The 18,504-nt window shown below is 33.3% G+C and overlaps 1 protein-coding gene across 1 annotated transcript in view; it reads right to left on the minus strand.

The window, feature by feature from the left end:
* The window catches only part of ERICH2 (glutamate rich 2), an 84,967-nt gene that overhangs the window by 9,923 nt on the left and 56,540 nt on the right, over nt 1-18,504 (minus strand). The window contains exons 7-8 of the mRNA XM_031960479.1: nt 7,679-7,759; nt 6,550-6,692 (exon numbers count right to left, since the gene is read on the minus strand). Coding sequence (XP_031816339.1) covers nt 6,550-6,692; nt 7,679-7,759 — 224 coding nt within the window. The remainder of the gene's footprint in view (nt 1-6,549; nt 6,693-7,678; nt 7,760-18,504) is intronic.

Consider the following 18,504-nt stretch of genomic DNA (forward strand, 5'->3'; position numbering starts at 1 on the left):
ATGCCTTATTATGATTTAACTCTTTCAAATAAAATAATAATAGCTGTCTTAAGAAAGCACTTTAAGGTCTGAAAAGCATTTTATATTCATTATCCAATTTGTTCCTCATAATTGTCATAGATATTTTTTTCTTACAGAAAGTAAAGAGAAGTTAAAATCACTTGCTCACAGTCACATAACAATGAGATATGAGAAGCAGGATCTCAGGGAAGGTCTTTCAAATTCATCTCTTCTCCCTTCATTGAGGGAGGAGCTCCATGGAGTAAATAGGATAAAGTACTTTACAGTAGATAAAAAACATGCTATAGGTTTTGCTATATATGAACAGGACTCAAACTGCTAGGGACTTTGATGCTACTAAGGAAAAAAAATCATCACTATTCTCCAGCAAAATCAAATTGATTTAGTATAGTTTTAGTACTTCATTTTTTAATCCATAATTTATTTCCAATTATGTAGAATTGTGATGAAAATGGTTGGAATAAATGTAGATTTACAGAGCCATACAAAAAATCTTTTCGGAAGAACCACATATAAATTATTAATTTATTGAATCACCATTTATTAAGCACTTAATATGTATAAACAGTATGCTATACATTATGTTTGTGGGAGATAAAAGATGAGTTAAGATGTGATCTCTGTTCTCATGAACCTTACAATCTGTTGCAGAGATCTAACATATTTCTGATACCAGCTTGTCTTCTAGTGTTAAAGGATCAAAAGAAAGGCAGGCCCCTAAAACACAGGATGGTATTCCTCCTACCTCACTGATTTTAAAAAGGGAAGATGTCATAATTAGAACACGTAAAAGAAGATAAAAGTAACACTGTATTTTAAGAAGATTAACTCAAGTAAGGAAATACAAGAAACTGAATGGGGAAGCATGGTGGAGAACATCTGGGTGAAGACAGATGAAGGCACAAAACAGAAGTAATTTTGTTAAGAAGGGGATTCGATAGACAATCTGGACTGAGAAAGGAAGTAAACGAGGAGCTTGGAAAACAGACCACAAGCCTGGCAAAGAGGAATGATATAACCATGATGAGGGCTTAAATTATCCACACATCTCTGGAGTTGTTCTCTCTTAAAAGCAGAGCAGCTAATAATTTTAGGACTTGCCTTAATGACAATTTTCAGCCTTCAAAATGCAAAGGAACCCACAAAAGAAGCTTTGTTTTTGAATTTGAATCTTATCAAACAGAAGGAACCAATTGCTGGAGGGAGAAGAGTGGGAACCTTGAGAAGAACTTGGACCCTTCCCAGTTTGTCAGGGTCTTTACACATTTTACAATCCAGCAGTGCTGTCCATTCCACAAATACTACTCTATCTTCCCACCTGAGCCTTTCTTCATGCTGTCTTTTCCTCCTGAGTTGCCTCCAATTCCACTCTCTGAAAAAGATTTTGCCTAGTACACCACTCTCTAAACTCACCCAGAACTTTCCCTTAACGATTACTTTCCATTTACATTGTATGTATTTTGTGTATTTGTTGTTTGCTATACCTTCTCCCTTCTTAGAAATATGAATTCCCTAAGAGGGGTGAACCCTGGCTTTTGCCTCTCTCTATTCCCAGCCCTTAGGTGCAATGTCTGGCACATAGTAAGTGCTTAATAAATGCTTGCTGTTGAGTATGATTACAATAAAGTGACTACTCTCCTTTTCTTGAGTTTGTGATATGAAAAAGGAAAATATAAATTTCCACTAGGGATAGATTTTGGAAGAAAATATTTCAAAGACTTCAGAGGAGAAAAAGATTTTTTTATAGAAGTCAACCTAGGTGGGATAGCAGGCTCCCAATAGTGAAGCCTGAAGAAAGAAAAACAATTACAATGAGGAAGAAAAAGAGGCTTCTCTGAAAAAACCAACATGGCTTCACAAGGAACACACACACACACACACACACACACACACACACAACTTAGCTTTTTAAAAAGTCAGATATAGAAAATGGAAGCAGGGTCAGTTAGCAAAACAAATACGAAGACATGATGTGGTTCTTTAAGTGTGTGTCAGAATTGCAAGGGAAAGGAATTTCTCAGCTTGGAGGAAAACTATGGAAAATTAAAAAAAAAAAAGGCATTTTGAAAGCCAAAACTGGTGGGAAAAGGAGGATCAAAAGAAGCTATGGGGAGATAAGATGATAACTGACATCAAAGAGAAGTTAGAGTCACTGATCCTTATTTTCCTGTTTTCTGCTAAGGAGTTTCTCTCGCCCTGGGTATCAGGATCATATCTGTCTTAAACACAGGGAGTACTTAGGTAGCCTGCCTTCTTTATTTTTGCAAACATTAGAGCATGAGTTCATTGTTCTTTCACTTGTAAATTCATCTGGGTCTTCTTCTGTGGTTCTTTCTTTAGAGGCTCATTTATGATTTTATTCAATTCCTTTTTTGATGTATGTTTATTTAAATTCTTTATTCTTATTCTATTTAAATGGTAATTTTATATTTATATAAGTCTTCATCAATGTTATTTATCAGTTTTGTTGGCACATAGTTGAACAAAAGATTTTTTTTTTTAACAATTTACTTCTTCAGAAAAAAGAACTTAATTATCTCTTTACTTCTCTACATATTGACTACCTGTTAGCTATTTTTATTGTCATTTCCAGTGGTCGAAAAATTAGAAGTATATTATGAACTAAAAAAATGAATCAGAAAGGACAGAACAAAAATGGCCAACAAATAATTGATACCCAAAATAAGTATGTAAAAGTATTAACAGAACACTTAGTAACATTGAATGAGTTCAGGTTATATGGTTCAGATGAACTATATCCTCAGGTATACAAAGAACTGAGAGGAGTAATTGATGAACCACTAATGGGAGAGGTATTCAAAGATTAAGGAAGAATAAATGTCCTAATTAAAAAGAGAGAGAATGGAATCATCTAATAAATGTGACTGTGATTCCTAGCAAAAGCCTGTAACATTTATTTTATAATAGCAGTGGTTAGTGAATATCCAAAAATGGATATGTAATCCCAAAGAGCCAGCATGACTATATATATAAAAATAGGTCATTCCAGACTAATTTTATTTTGATAGGTAAATTACTAATTGGTGGATCAGGAGAAAGGTGTAGATACATTTTACTAGATTTTGACAAAGTATTTGACTAAATTTAGTCTTCTGATATTCTTGTAGCAAAAAATATAGTGTTAGGAGCTGGACAATAATATAATTATATGGATTCAGAATTAGCTGAAAGAATTAGAGAATGGACTCAAAGAATATTAATTGTTCAATATTAACTTAGAAGCAGGTCTCCAGTGGAATTCCTCAACATTCTATACTAGGCTTCACTGTTAACATTTTTATCTTTGATTGGGAAAAGGGATACATGATATCCTTATGAAATCTGCAGATGATACAAAGTCAGTCAAAGAATAAGTATGTATAAAGTACCTATCTTGCCGGGCAATGATGCTAGGAATAAAATAAGAGACAAAAGATACTTCCTGGAGGCAGACATCACTTGGGTTTCTAAAAGGATTCTCCTATCTTTTAGCCCGTCTACCCTCAAACCTGAGAGTTACCTCTGGTCATGTGCACATTTATATCATGTGACTCTTTTCTCTCTCTCTCTTTTTTTTTTTGGTTTATGGATCTCGAGAATTAGATTTCTAGTATTTTGAAGGCCACTGAACAATGAAGTTCTTTTCATTTATTGCTTAAACACATTTCATTCTTTTCGGCTTAACCACATTGAACAAGGATATCATTAAAGTTTGAAAAAAGATTACTGAAATCTTTACCTAGTTAAAAAAAAAAAAAAAGACAGTATCTGCCCTTCAAGGAGCTCACAATCTAAGGAAGAGGAATAGATAATATTGTAGATGGTAGAATAAGGATCCAAAATATATTGATAGGTTAGAAAACTGAAATGAATTTAATGACATGGAATGACATTAATAAATATAATAATAATAAATGTACTATCTTATACTGGGAATAAAAATATCAATTTTTTCATTTTACAAGATATGAAGAAGGAAGTATATATCCAGCAGCTGGTCTAAAAACAAGGTACTCCTTCCATATAGCAACTTTCCCTATCAAAGTTTTGATATATCAGGAGTCAGCATAAGAAATTAAATGGGATTTTTTTTGGAGTTTTGCAAAAGCCACAGATGACACTTTAAAAAGCCACCAAATGATGCACAACCTATGACCAAATAACCCAAATTTTACAATAAGAAACTATAAACATCTCATAAAAGAAAAAGAAAAAATTCAGAGATCTTTGGTACAAAGGGAGGGTAAAAAATTTTTACATGGATTTTCCAGATCTAGGGGACACCATACACCTTCCCAATATGAAAGGGATAATTATATAGGTTTTAGCTAATTTGCAAGCTCAATGAGTAGAGTGAATTGGGGCTATATTAAGAAGCATGATTACCAGGAAAAAGGCAGTGATAGTCCCACTGTACTCTATGCTGCTCATACTAAAACTTGAGTTTTGTATTCGGTTCCGAGTATCATATTCTAAGAGCTCATTGATAAACTGAAAAACATCCAGAGAAGAGGCAACTAATTTGGCAAAGGTGAATGACCTAGAAATGTTACCACAAATACCCAGGGGTGGGAAATGAAAACTGTGTAAGTATTCAGTGCGCTCTACCATAAAAGAAATATTAGATTCATCCTGCTTGATTGTAGAGAAACAATATGTAGAATTTACAAAGAGATAAATTTGGTCGTGTTGTAAGAAAATATCCCCAACAAATAGGGCAAACAGAAAGTGAAAAGGCTTGCCTCAAAAGAAGGTCAAGAATTCCCTTTTTTTGAGGTCTTTTAAAAAGGTTGAACTTCCCTTCATTTGTAGAAAGAATTCCTGGTTATGGATTAGACTAATTATGACTTCATATGTATAATTGATATTATGGGGAGAAAGTAGGAGAGAGAGAATTTGGAACTCAAATTAAAAAAAATGTAAAAATTGTTTTTACATGTTACTAGAAAAAATAAACTATTTAAAATTTTTAAAAGTTCCACATGCATGAGTTTTTATTACAAAGTGTTGTCATGATAGATGTATATACCTTCTTTGAAAAAAGGCAACACTCCTATCATAGTTTAAGGCTCTTGTGTGATGAGTAATTTATACTGTATATTCTATTGAGCTGGAAATGACCAAAATGTATATAATTATGATTTCAAGTAATGCGGATTCAAATACAGATTTTTCCTATCACATTTTAAAATAAATTATTACTTTTAATGGAAAAATGTTCTTTTTTCCCTATAAAATTTCATAGTAAGGATGTGGTGGTAATCTATGTTGATAAGAAAATATTTTAGGATTTTTTCCTTATTTAATCATCAAAACTTAAATGATATAATTATTAACATTTAATAATTTTCTTTTTGTTTCTGAGAACTAAGTAGATTTGTGCAATGAAGAACTTCATTCATGAAAAAGCAGACAGCATCAAGAATCAGGAAAGATGGCATTAGGAAACTTCTCACTGGAGTGCATTTATTTTATTCTCCAAAATGTATGGCAAGTACTGTAATAAGTATAAAAGGACTTAATTGTTAAGTACAACTTTTGCAACCATACATTTTTCATTAAACCTAGAAATTGACATCATACATTTTTTTTTGAGTTATAAAGGAGCAAAGTTGAAAGTTTAAGGAGTCAATAGTATAGGAAACACAAATGAATTAGTAGTTCCTTTCCACTTTCATCTTCTTAATAGTGTAATGAGTTTCGGATTAAGTAAGTTTTAAGGTACCCTCCTTACTCTAGGTCTGGGATCTTGGATCTAGTTGTTCAACCTGGAAAAAAAGATGGGAGGAGGAATCATCTTCTCTCTTCCCAACAAAATGTTCATTAATTTTCATACAAGTTTTGTGTCCTAATTTGCTGTTTCTTCTTAAGATATGAACTGGATGGAGGAGTGCGGTATCAATAAATTTTCTACTGAAGTATTTAGCATATCATGGTGCCTGAATTCAAGTTTCACAAATAAGGTATTTAATTCTCATTGATGTTAGTGGGAAAGAAGTTAAAAAAATGCAGGAAAATATACTAAACATACTTCATGTCTCCTTTTTTATCTTACACATTACCTCTCCCACTTTAGATATATCTAACTCACAGGAAGTTTGTCTAGTAGGAAAACACAAACTATAATATAAAACAACTATAATACAAAATATTACACAATCACATTATAGAGTTGCAAAAAAAAATCTGAGTTGGGCTTTAAATTCTAGATAGGAATTCGAGATTCAAGGTGAGGAGAAAAGGCACTGTAAGCCAAGAGAACATGAACAGAGGGTTAAGGGCATGTTGATGTTCTTCATGATGCATCCCAAGGCAGTCTTAGGGAGAGGAAGCAGAGTTGTTGAAGCATTAACTCCAGCTTTGCCCTGAGGCCCTTCCTCAATTAGTGCTGCCCAGGTGGATTCTGAGAAGAATCTGTAAGTGGATCTCAAAGATGGTCAGGTAAATGTCAATGTGGGGAGTTTTGAAAATTGTGAAAATGTAACAGCATGACTTTCAAATATATAATAATGTGTAAGTAAAATTTACCTCTGTCATTAACTCCAATGGTGCAACATTTTTCCCAACAAATTTATCGTGGTGTGTTTTATCATCAATTGTAGTTTCTAATAATTTGTCATCAGAACATTGTGAGGAGTCATCATCATTTTTTGCATCTGCTGTATCTTGACCTATATTTCAAGCAAAACACAGAATGAATAATCTTTAAATGATCAGCCTCCAAAAAGTAAGAAATCCAAAGTTGCTGCTCCCTACTTGTGATACACAACAATATAATCTTGAACCGATTTTGCCCTCTGGCTTTCTGTTTTGGAGCATATCCTTTCAAAGCCAACGATAAACTTATCTTATTTTTAGATATCTCTATAGTCAATTATTTCCCATTCACCACATGGTAAACTGAACAGAAGTGGTCTCAGTCAGTTCCACAGCCTTCCCAGGATACTTTCCTAACTCTTTCTCCTTGCATATCCCAGAAGCAGGTTATCTCATCCCCTTTTCCATGGAGAGAGATACCACGTGAGGTACTCCCTACCAACCAGATCCTCATGGCACTTTTTTTTTTTTTAAAGGTAGAATTGCTATACAACTGGGAAAAAAACAAAACATCAGCTTCACAGTTGAGTATACAGCAGTGTGGAAGAATGCCAGCAATATCAGATTTATAGTCAGACAGTCTAGGATGGTTCAATCAATCAATCAATTGATCACCAAGCATTTATCAAGTGCTTACTCTTTGGCAGGCACTCTCTTTTAGTGATGTCATTTTGGTCCTTCAAAAATGAAGAACACCAAGCAATAGCCCACTATTGAGATAATTAATAAAGCATAAGATTGGGAGGCCAAGAAATGGTGAAACAATGGTTCCTTCAGTCCTTGAAACCTGAGAGAAAAATGCTAAAAGAACTTTGAATTAAGAAAAGGAGTAGAAATAAATAGTAATTTGAATATTAACCAAGAGAAATTAATATGACTCTTACAAAAATGGTTTGAGATCAAAGTCATGGATATATTTATATATATTTCAATAATTGTGCATTTTCAAAAAATAAAGACAAATGTAAAATTCCACTTACATGAGATTCTGGAAGTGCTAGCCTCTGCTTTTGTGGAAGTAACCTTAGAAGTTTCTAAATTGGACCAGTACAATACTCACCTGTGTCTCCAGGGCTATGACAGTGTACAGCATCCTGGGAGGTAGTTTCAGTGGGAACAGAATAACTCGGAGTTGGTCTATCTAGGTAAATACAAAAAAAAACCATATTTTTAAGATTGAAGCAAATGAAGAAAATCAGGAAGTTTAAAAGTATTAGGAAAATACATAAGACCACCACTAAAGCTGCTGGAGAGCAAAACACATGCAAAAAAACTAAGTATTAAAAAAACCACTCAACATGTGGAGAGGTGTGGGGTTGATGACCGGGCTTACCTGTTTTATCTCTCTGAGGCTCCACTGGCTTAAGTGTGTTGGGATTCATTGGGGCAATCCCTTGATTTAATCAGCTCCTTCTTCTTGAGGACTGACTCTCTGGCTTTACCCAACTTTACAACTGACATCACACAAGAGCTCATAATGGGGGATGAAAAGATGAATAATGTTGAACGAGCCTGAGTTGTAAACAGAAACCAGGGGATGCCCAATCTGGAAAGGAAGTTTTTCTCTTCTCATAACTAAAGATGCTACTACATTTCTCATATGTAAATAGTCCTTTTAAAAGACTAGAAATTAGCTCTAAATAAAATGAGCTATTTTTAGATCCCTTACATTGCTATTTGGTATAATATGCATTATAAACTACATAATGGCCTATCATGAATTATTTAATCCAGCTATTTTAATTCCCTATTCAGTACCTATAGTTGTCATTGGGATAGAGTATACATAAATTTATTATGGAAGTCGGCTTCAAAAAAGGCTCATATAAATGAATATAAACCTTTCTAATACTAATAACAATAGTTTGTCATTTATATAGCTATTTTAAAGTATGCAAAGCACTTTTATGTATATTATCTCATTTGATCCTAACAATAATCCTGTGAGGTAAGTGCTTTTAAGGGCAATTAGGTGTTGGGATGGATAGAATGCCAGGCCTGGAGTCAGGAACACTCATTTTTTTTTTTTTTTTTAATTTTTTTTTTTTAATAGCCTTTAATTTACAGGATATATACATGGGTAACTTTACAGCATTAACAATTGCCAAACCTCTTGTTCCAATTTTTCACCTCTTACCCCCCCCCCACCCCCTCCCCTAAATGGCAGGATGACCAGTAGATGTTAAATATATTAAAATATAACTTAGATACACAATAAGTATACATGACCAAAACATTATTTTGCTGTACAAAAAGAATCAGACTCTGAATTATTGTACAATTAGCTTGTGAAGGAAATCAAAGATGCAGGTGTGCATAAATATAGGGACTGGGAATTCAATGTAATGGTTTTTAGTCATCTCCCAGAGTTCTTTTTCTGGGTATAGTTAGTTCAGTTCATTACTGCTCCATTAGAAATGATTTGGTTGATCTTGTTGCTGAGGATGGCCTGATCCATCAGGACTAGTCATCATCTAGTATTGTTGTTGAAGTATATAATGATCTCCTGGTCCTGCTCATTTCACTTAGCATCAGTTCGTGTAAGTCTCTCCAGGCCTTTCTGAAATCATCCTGTTGGTCATTTCTTACAGAACAGTAATATTCCATAATTTTCATATACCACAATTTATTCAGCCATTCTCCAACTGATGGACATCCATTCAGTTTCCAGTTTCTAGCCACTACAAAAAGGGCTGCCACAAACATTCGTGCACATACAGGTCCCTTTCCCTTCTTTATAATCTCTTTGGGATATAATCCCAGTAGTAACACTGCTGGATCAAAGGGTATGCACAGTTTGATAACTTTTTGAGCATAGTTCCAAACTACTCTCCAAAATGGTTGGATTCGAGGAACACTCATTTTTCTGAGTTCAAATCCCAACTTGGACACTTATTAGGTGAATGATCCTGGGCCACTTACTTAACCCTTAACTTTATGTCTTAATTTCTTCAACTGTAAAATGAATTAGAGAAGTAAACAGCAAACCACTACAGTATCTTTGCTAAGAAAACCCCAAACGGGATTTCAAAGAATTGGACATTACTAAAAAGAACAAAAAAAGTGCTTTTATTATTCCAATTTTACAAATAAGGATACCATGGCTTATGGGGATAATATGGCTTGTACAAGGTCACACAGTTATGTCTGGGGCAGTATTCAAACTCAATTATCTTTCTACTCTGGTACACTATCCACTGTATCACTTTGATATCTGGTATATAAATAATAAAATCATTCCGGAGGTAAGTCTCAAAAAGGCTTCTGCAATTTCAGGGATGGGGGACAATGGGATATGTAGTGTACAGAGCTGGTCCCAGAGTCAGGAAAGCCTGGGTTCTAGGACTGGCAGTGTGACCCTAGCAAGTCTAATTTTTCAGTGCCTAAGGCAACTTTCAAACTCAAGTGCAAAAAAGGGGCCAATTATTTTTTCAGGCAGTTTTCTTCCTAGGAATAGAAACCACAGGCCTGCTCCTTATTTGCCTATCTAGATAGAATATAACCCAAGTATAAGATCCCTGAATTCAGGCTTTTCCATTCTGTGATTTTTAGTGATCTGTGTATGGTACACTCATTATGGATCATTAAGGGAAATCTGAACACTTTGCTTTATAGCTATTACCTTTATCTTTATACCTATTACATATTATAGCCTTACTCTTTGAAGCTGATCTCAAGAAAGAAAGCTATATGCCATTCTTTTGCTATTCTACAAGATCCCTGAATTCAAGGCTTTTCCTTTCTATTATTTTTAGTGATCTATGGCATACTTATCATGTATCATTAAGGGAAATCTGAACATTTTGCTTTATATCTGTATCTATAGCCTTATTCTGTGAGGTTGATCTCAAGAGAGAAAGTTGTATCCCATTCTCTTGATATCACAGAAATGGAACTCTAGGTTAGACAAAACATTGGTTTGACCAGCAATGATTTTCATTTTATTGTTCTAGAAAATGTCAGATCTTTTCTTTGCTAAGGTCGAATCATGAATTCACAAGTCTTAAAATAACTAAATTTATTTTAAATTCATTTCCTTTGAATAATTTATTATTAAAATAAGATAAAAATGAATGACAAGACTAATTTTGTGTCTACATTTTTACAGCTTACACATTTGATGCTTTGATTCTGACATTATAGACATATGGAATATTTAGGTAATCAATCTGAAGGAAAATTTGTTGCTCAGTTAAACCAACCAAAATATTTGCTTATTGAATAACTATAAATCAGCCAAACATTTATTAAACAACTACTATGTACAAGGAAGCCAGGTGGTACAGTGGATAGAACACTGGGCCTGGAGTCGAAGTTCTGTGTTCAAATCTTGCCTTAGACCTGGGTAAGTCACTTAACCCTTTTTGACTCAATCAAATGAGCTGGAGAAGGAAATGCCAAACCATTCCAGTATCTTTGCCAAGAAAACTCCAGCATTGCTGAAATAATGGAAGAAGTGCAAAATACTAGAGATATAAAGATAAAAATGAAACACTACTTGGCCTCACAGAGTTTACATTCTAACACAATATGAACAAAAATACTAATGTGAAAAGCATTGTAGGGATATAAATCAGAGGCAGTCTCTAATCTTCAGGAATAATCAATGTATTTGGGGGAAACAAGATGGCATAAAAGTAAAAATAGGAGAGTAAAGTAATAGCAGTGTTAATCTCTGCATAGTGCTGCTTTGAATTCTGTCTGAATTACTTTGATGCTGCACGACTATTATAGTTTTTCACTTGCTCATTTGATGATCCCTGTATGGATGTCTCTAACATCATTCTGGGCAGATACTGTCCTTGCCTTAGTAATTCTGATTTTTGAAACTCTTCTCAAAGTGTTGGCTCTGTAATAGGATCAGTATCTACTAGGATTCCTGTCATGTAACCTGGACTAATTTTTTTTGTTAAAAGGTTCTGAGACTTTCTTGGTTCAGGGAACTAGGATTTGAGCCTTTGACGTGACTTCTCAGTTGTGTAGGGTATGAAAAGGAGAGTTTCAGGGAATCATTGAGCTTTGATGGATTTGCACCTGTCACAAAAATCAACATGTTTCAGGCCATTATTTTTCTATATGGAGGGGATGAGCCTGTATTTACCTGACCCAGTGCAAAAATAAACCTTTTTTGTTAAGTATTGGATGATCTAAGAGAATCTCACTTTATTTCAATCCTGAGCCTGGCCCAGTCTAGCACATTTAGTATCAGTTAGCAGAATTAAATCAGAATGATCTTGTTTCTAACAAGTGGAGAAAAGGTGATCAGAAGGCCACATCCAGGAGTTTTGCCCATCTATGGCTAGGGAGCTTTTGGCTGTCCGTATATGAAGAATTTTCTTAATAAAGACCCAGTGGGATTAGTCTAGTGGGTTCTAAGGAGGTGAAAGAGGAGGAAAAGAGAATATCAGGTGGGAGCATTGCCTGGCTATTATTAAAAAAATAAAGCTGTTCTCCCACCATAAGGAAACAACCAGAAACAGAGGATTTCATATTTAAAGCTATTCCTTGAAGAGAGGGACAGCTCATAAGCTTAGGAATAGCATAAATAAAAGAGGCAATGCTAAAGGGGATGGGGATTGTCAGACTATAGGCTGGATGCATATCTATCTACCACCCAGAAATATTGCTGGGAAATGTGAACCCTGCTGAGATCAAAGTTAATAAAAGACAAGAATGGGAGCAGAAATGAGGATGCCTTTTATATTAAGCTCCCTATGTAATATATTAGCATTTTGGGGACTGATATTGTGTATATTATATTTGTACTGCATTGTTTATCTTATTATTCATCATTTTTATAATATTTAATACTGACTTTCTGAAATAAAACTTCAATTTTAACACTTCCTTTTCTTTTTTCCCTTCTTTCTTTAAGATTGCAACATTTAATTGACAATAAAAATGTATATTAAGATAAAAAATGAAATATTTATGGTTCCTTACTCATTTTTTATTGTATGCATGGTTAAAGTATACTTATCTTTAAATAATATGTACTTTAATTTTGTTATTATAAAGCGTCAATATGAAATTGGTTATTGCATAAATTTTTTTTTCTCTTTTTCTTATTTTCTCATTCCTAGATATATCTAAAATCAAATATGCTGATATAGAGGGCTGCTTAATTTCATAAACAAGCTAATGAAGAAATACTGTATATATAATTTTTTTGTCCTTAAGAGTTCATATATTTTAAAATCTGTTGCTCAGATCAGGAAAAAATTCTTTCCATTTAATGGCACTTTCTTTTTAAAATAATACCTTTTAATTTTTCAAAATATATGCAAAGACAGTTTTTAACATTCACCCTTACAAAACCTTGTGTTCCAAATTTTTCTCCATCCCTTCCTACTCACTTCCTCTCCTCCCCTAGACAGCAAGTAATCCAATATAAGTTAAACATGTGCAGTTCTTTTAAACATATTTCCACATTTATCATCCTGAACAAGAAAAATCAGACCAAAAGGGTAAAAAATGAGAAAGAAAAAAACAAGCAAACAACAAAAACAGTGAAAATACTAATATTGTGATTCATATCAGTCCCCATAGTTCTAAGGATGCAGATGGATTTCTCCATCACAAGTCTACTGGAATTGGCCTAAATCAACTCATTGTTGAAAAGAGCCATGTTCATTACATTTGATCATCATAAATCTTGTTGCTATGTACAATGTTCTCTTTCTACTCACTTCACTTAGCATTAGTTCATGTAATTCTCTCCAGGACTTTCTGAAATCAACCTGCTGATCATTTCTTATAGAACAGTAATATTCTGTTGCATTCATATACCCTAACTTAGTCTAATGGTACTTTCAAAAAGAATATTTAAAATAAAAAGACAACAGCAGCAATTACATTAAAAATTTTACTACTTTTTAAAAAAACTGGTTTACTCAATCTTCTTCTATTCCTCAAACCTAAAAACACATACATGGATCAGACATAATGATCTCTCCTTTTTCACTGGCTTTCCTCTTCCTTTAAAAATAGTTTTTTTCAATTACTTCAATTACTATAATTACTTTTATTTTCCCCCAGATCTGGTGGATTATGTTCTTCTCACTGCCCAAATCCAGATCTCATAGTAAGTTAAGTAATCAGGCATTTAGGAGAGTACATTATACTCCATTTCACTAGCATAGATTACTCAGTGAAATCTTATCAGTAATTATGTAGGATATTGTTTCCCATCCCTTTATATCCTATGACATACCAGAATGACAAACACTTCTATATTTCTCTCTGCAGAGAGACAACTCTGAAAAAAAGTGAGAGACATCTGTAAAGGTAAAAGGAATATTCCCCCTTATTCATCACATTAAAATTTCTAACATCAACTATTCCTTTCTCTCTTCATTCTCAGCACACAGCTTGGATCTAACATTCCTGAGAATGGAGTTGGAGAAATATCAATTGTTCATAGGTAGGCAGGGCCAATATAATAAAACTGTCAATTTTACTTTATTTATACATTCAATGCCTTCCCAATTAAATTACCAAAAATTATTTTACTAAATTAGAAAAAACAATAAAAAATTCATTTGGAGGAATAAAATGTCAAGAATATCAAAGGAACTAAAGAAAAACATGTAAAGGAAGGAGGCTTATTAGTGCCAGATCTTAAATTGTATTAAAAGGTAATAGTTATGAAAATTATCTGGTTCTAGCTAAGAAACAGAAAGGTAAATCAGTGGAAAAGAGTAGACATACAATTTACAGCAGCAAATAGATACAGTAACCTTGTATTTGAAAGGTATAGAGAATTAAGTTTTTGGCATAAGAATTCATTATTTGGTAAGTTGTTGGGAAACTGCAAAGCAGTCTGGCAGAAACAGGACATAGACCATTATCTTACACTATTTACCAAGATAAGATCAAAATGGATATATGACCTAGATATAGAGATATTACCAAAAAACTTGAAGAACATGAAGCATATTATCTATCAGGCTTATGAATAGGTGAACAATTTATGAACAAACAAGAGATGGAGAGCATTGAGACAGGTAAGATGTATAATTTCGACCATATTAAAAAGTTTTTATACATCAGAGAAATGCAAATTAAGACAATGCTGAGATACCACTACATATTTCTCAGATTGGCTAAGATGACAGGAAAAGAAGAGGAATGTTGGAGATGTGGGAAAACTGGGACACTGATACATTCTTGGTGGAATTGTGAAGATCCAACCATTCTGGAGAACAATTTGGAACTATGCCCAAAGGGATATCAAGCTGTACATACCTTTTGATCCAGCAGTGTCTCTACTGGGCCTGTATCCCAAAGAACATAAAGGAGGGAAAAGGACCCACATGAGCAAAAATGTTTGTGGCAGCCTTTTTTTGTAGTGGCAAGGAATTGGAAACTGAGTAGATGCCCATCAGTTGGAAAATGGGTGAATAAATTATGGTAGATGAATGCTATGGAATATTATTGTTCTATGAGAAATAATCAGCAGGATGATTTCAGAGAGGCCTGGAGAGACTTACATAATTGATGCTAAGTGAAATGAGTAGAACCAGGAGATCATTGTACATGGCAACAAGAAGACTATACGATGATCAATTTTGATGGACAAGACTCTCTTCATCACTGAGATAATTCAAACTAGTTCCAATTGTTCAGTGATGAAGAGAGCCATCTACATCCAGAGAGAGGACTTTGGGAACTGAGTGTGGACCACAACATAGTATTTTCATTTTTTTTATTGTCTGCTTGAATTGTTTTCTTTCTCATTTTTTAAATCTTATTTTTCTTGTGCAGCAAGACAATTGTGGAAATATGTATAGAAGAATTACATATGTCTAACATATATTGGATTACTTGCCATCTAGGGGAGAGAGTAGGGGGAAGAGAGAGAGAAAATCATTTGGAACACAAGATTTTGCAAGGGTGAATGTTGAAAACTATGTATATATTTTGAAAATAAAAAGCTTTTAAAAACATGAAAAGACAAAAAAAAGTTTTTGATACCAAGATCAAAAGAAAAGCAGAAAATTTGGGGAAAACATTTTATGGAGATTTTCTCAGATAAAGGTCTTATGTCTCAAATATACAAAGAACTTTGTCAAATTTATAAGAATATGAGTCATTCCCCAATTGATAAATGATCAAAGGACATGAATAAGCAATTTTCTGATGAAGACATCAAAAGAAGTTAGTCGTGAAAAAATGCTCTAAATCATTACTAACTCGAAAAATGCAATTTAAAACCAACCTTGATATATCATTTTGCAACTATAAGATTGGTTAACATCATCAAAGGGAAAAGTGACAATGCTGGAGGTTGGAACAATAATTCTCTGCTGGTAGAACAGTGAACTGATCCAACCATTTTAGGGAGCAAACTGGAATTACATCCAATGAGTTTACTGAATGAACTGTGTTCTACCCTCTGACCCAGCAATACCACTCCAAAATGTATTTCCCAAGGTGATTAGAGAAAAAGGAAAAGAACCTATATATTCTAAAACATTTATAGCAGCTCTCTTTGTGTTGGCAAAGATCTAAAAATTGTGGAATGCATATCAAGTAGGGAATGGCTGAACAGTACAATATAATTGTGCTGAAATACTATTGTGCTATTCAAAATGATGAGCTCAAATGATCTTTGAAAAACATGGATAGATTTGCACAAAATAGTGAAGAGCAAAATTAGTAAACACTTAAAGAAGATATGAAGGAAGACACTATCTTCATTCAGAGAGAAAATTGATAAATATTAGAATGTATAGAATGGTTTTATATGTGTGTGTGTGTGTATCTGTGTCTGTATAGGTGTGTGTATGGTATATGTGTGTATGTGTGTGTTTGTGTGTGTGTGTGTGTGTGTGTGTGTGTATAATGTTAATTATCTCTAGGTGAAGGAGAGTAGGGAAGAAAAAAGAAGGAAAAAAGAAACTTACATGATAACTTTATTATATATTGAAAAGAAATGGAAAGTAAAACATAATACATTTGCAGATTCACATTTAAGTAAATCATCTTTTTTCCATTCTACTATGTTATGAAAATGCTTGTTTTATTTTTTAAGTTCAGAATAAATTTTAAAAATAAAAAAGACAAAATATGGGCATAGACAGATATTTTGAGATAAAAGAAGGAAAATTTAACTTCAACAAATACAATAAACTAACAAAGCAATTCAGCAAGTATTTATTAATCATCTATGTTCAAGCACTGCACCAGAAGCTGCACATATAAACAAAATAGCCCAACTTCAAGAAGTTTACATTCTACTGGATAATTTTAATTCTACTATTAACAGTGGTTAACATTTATTTTTAAAATTTATTTTTTTGAAACCCCTAATGCAGTGATTAAAACTTAAAACTGCACTAAGACTTTTGCATACCTTGCATGACAAACACCTTCATTACATCATCTCATTTGTTTTTTTAACTACCTCTGAGGTTCAGAAGTTAAGTAACTTTCTATACTTACACAATTAATAATTGTTGGATGGTGGTATTTGAACCCACATCATTTTGATTACAATAAGTTCTCTAACATATTATCTAGGAAGTAAAGGTGAAACCATATCTGGAAAGTGAACAGGGTTAGGGTTAGACAGGAAATTAAAGTAGGGTTAAGAGGTTGCTTTGTTTTGCAAAGAAATGTAGATGTAAATGGGAGGAGGCTGGAGATCAATAGACCTAAAATTAGGGTGGAGATATTAGTGATAGGATGAAGAGAGGAAAGAAGCCCATTCAGCCCCAATCCCAAAGGAAAAGTTGTGTTTTCACTAGAAACCAAAGAATCACAGAATTTTAAAACTAGACTTCACTCAATGGAAACCAAGAAAAGTACTTCTGCTCAGAGTTCACAGTCAAGGTCTTTCCTGACTAGTAATAATAGAGAAAGAGCTGATGTGATGGATCAGGAGTAACAAACCCAAAATTTTCAGAGGGTATGTAAAATCAGGAGAATTTAAAAGATGGATGATGGTAATAAATGTCAAGTATCTATATTCATAAGAAAACAGATGGATGGGGCTCATCTACCATAAAAAGATAGGGCTAAGGATATAAGCCAGTTTTGAGGGAAAATATATATATATATATACACACATATACACATAAATACATACATACACACACACACACTCTCACACAGAAACCAATCTAAATATCTAACTATAACTAAGTATGTTATATGTGGGTGTTCATAACATATCTAAGATGTTCAGATATACAATTCAGGAAATAAAATTTCCTTTAAACAAAACAGATCATCATCACTACCACCACAGTAGTTGATATATAGCATTGGAAAATGCATACATCGTTATAACTATAAAAAGAATTTGTTGTGTATTGTCCTAAAATAACCAGAGGAACTAGTTATTATTTAAAATAAGTTCTCTAAGTGTATGTATATATATATATATATATATATAGTGACAAGCCCTGAAGCCAAATATCTACTATATAATTAATGATCAAGACAATAAGGCAATATGCATACTGGAAAGAGTGCCAGACATTGAATTTGGAATTTAATCAGTACTGGTTTCAAATAACCACCTCAGTAGATGTGTTTCAAGAAATAAGTTTCTTAACCTTTCTCAGCATCAGTTTTCTCATCTGTAAAATTGATCTGTGTTGGCGGAGAGAGTTTTCACATCGGGAGCACCACACAGAAGAAATCATGCACTCAACTCTCTCTACCTACATTGGGATAACAATATCTACATTTAATTAATACAATTACTGTAGAATCAAATGAAAACACTTAAACATTATATAAATACCATATTATTCAAATTTCATAATTCAAATAAAATTAGAAGATGAATATATCCATGAGAACTACATTCCATTAGTCATTACACTAAACATTATCTATTAACACAAGTAAGTCTTCAGTCACAGATTTATGTGT

Source organism: Sarcophilus harrisii, chromosome 3 (assembly GCF_902635505.1).
Source record: "Sarcophilus harrisii chromosome 3, mSarHar1.11, whole genome shotgun sequence".
Taxonomy (NCBI): domain Eukaryota; kingdom Metazoa; phylum Chordata; class Mammalia; order Dasyuromorphia; family Dasyuridae; genus Sarcophilus; species Sarcophilus harrisii.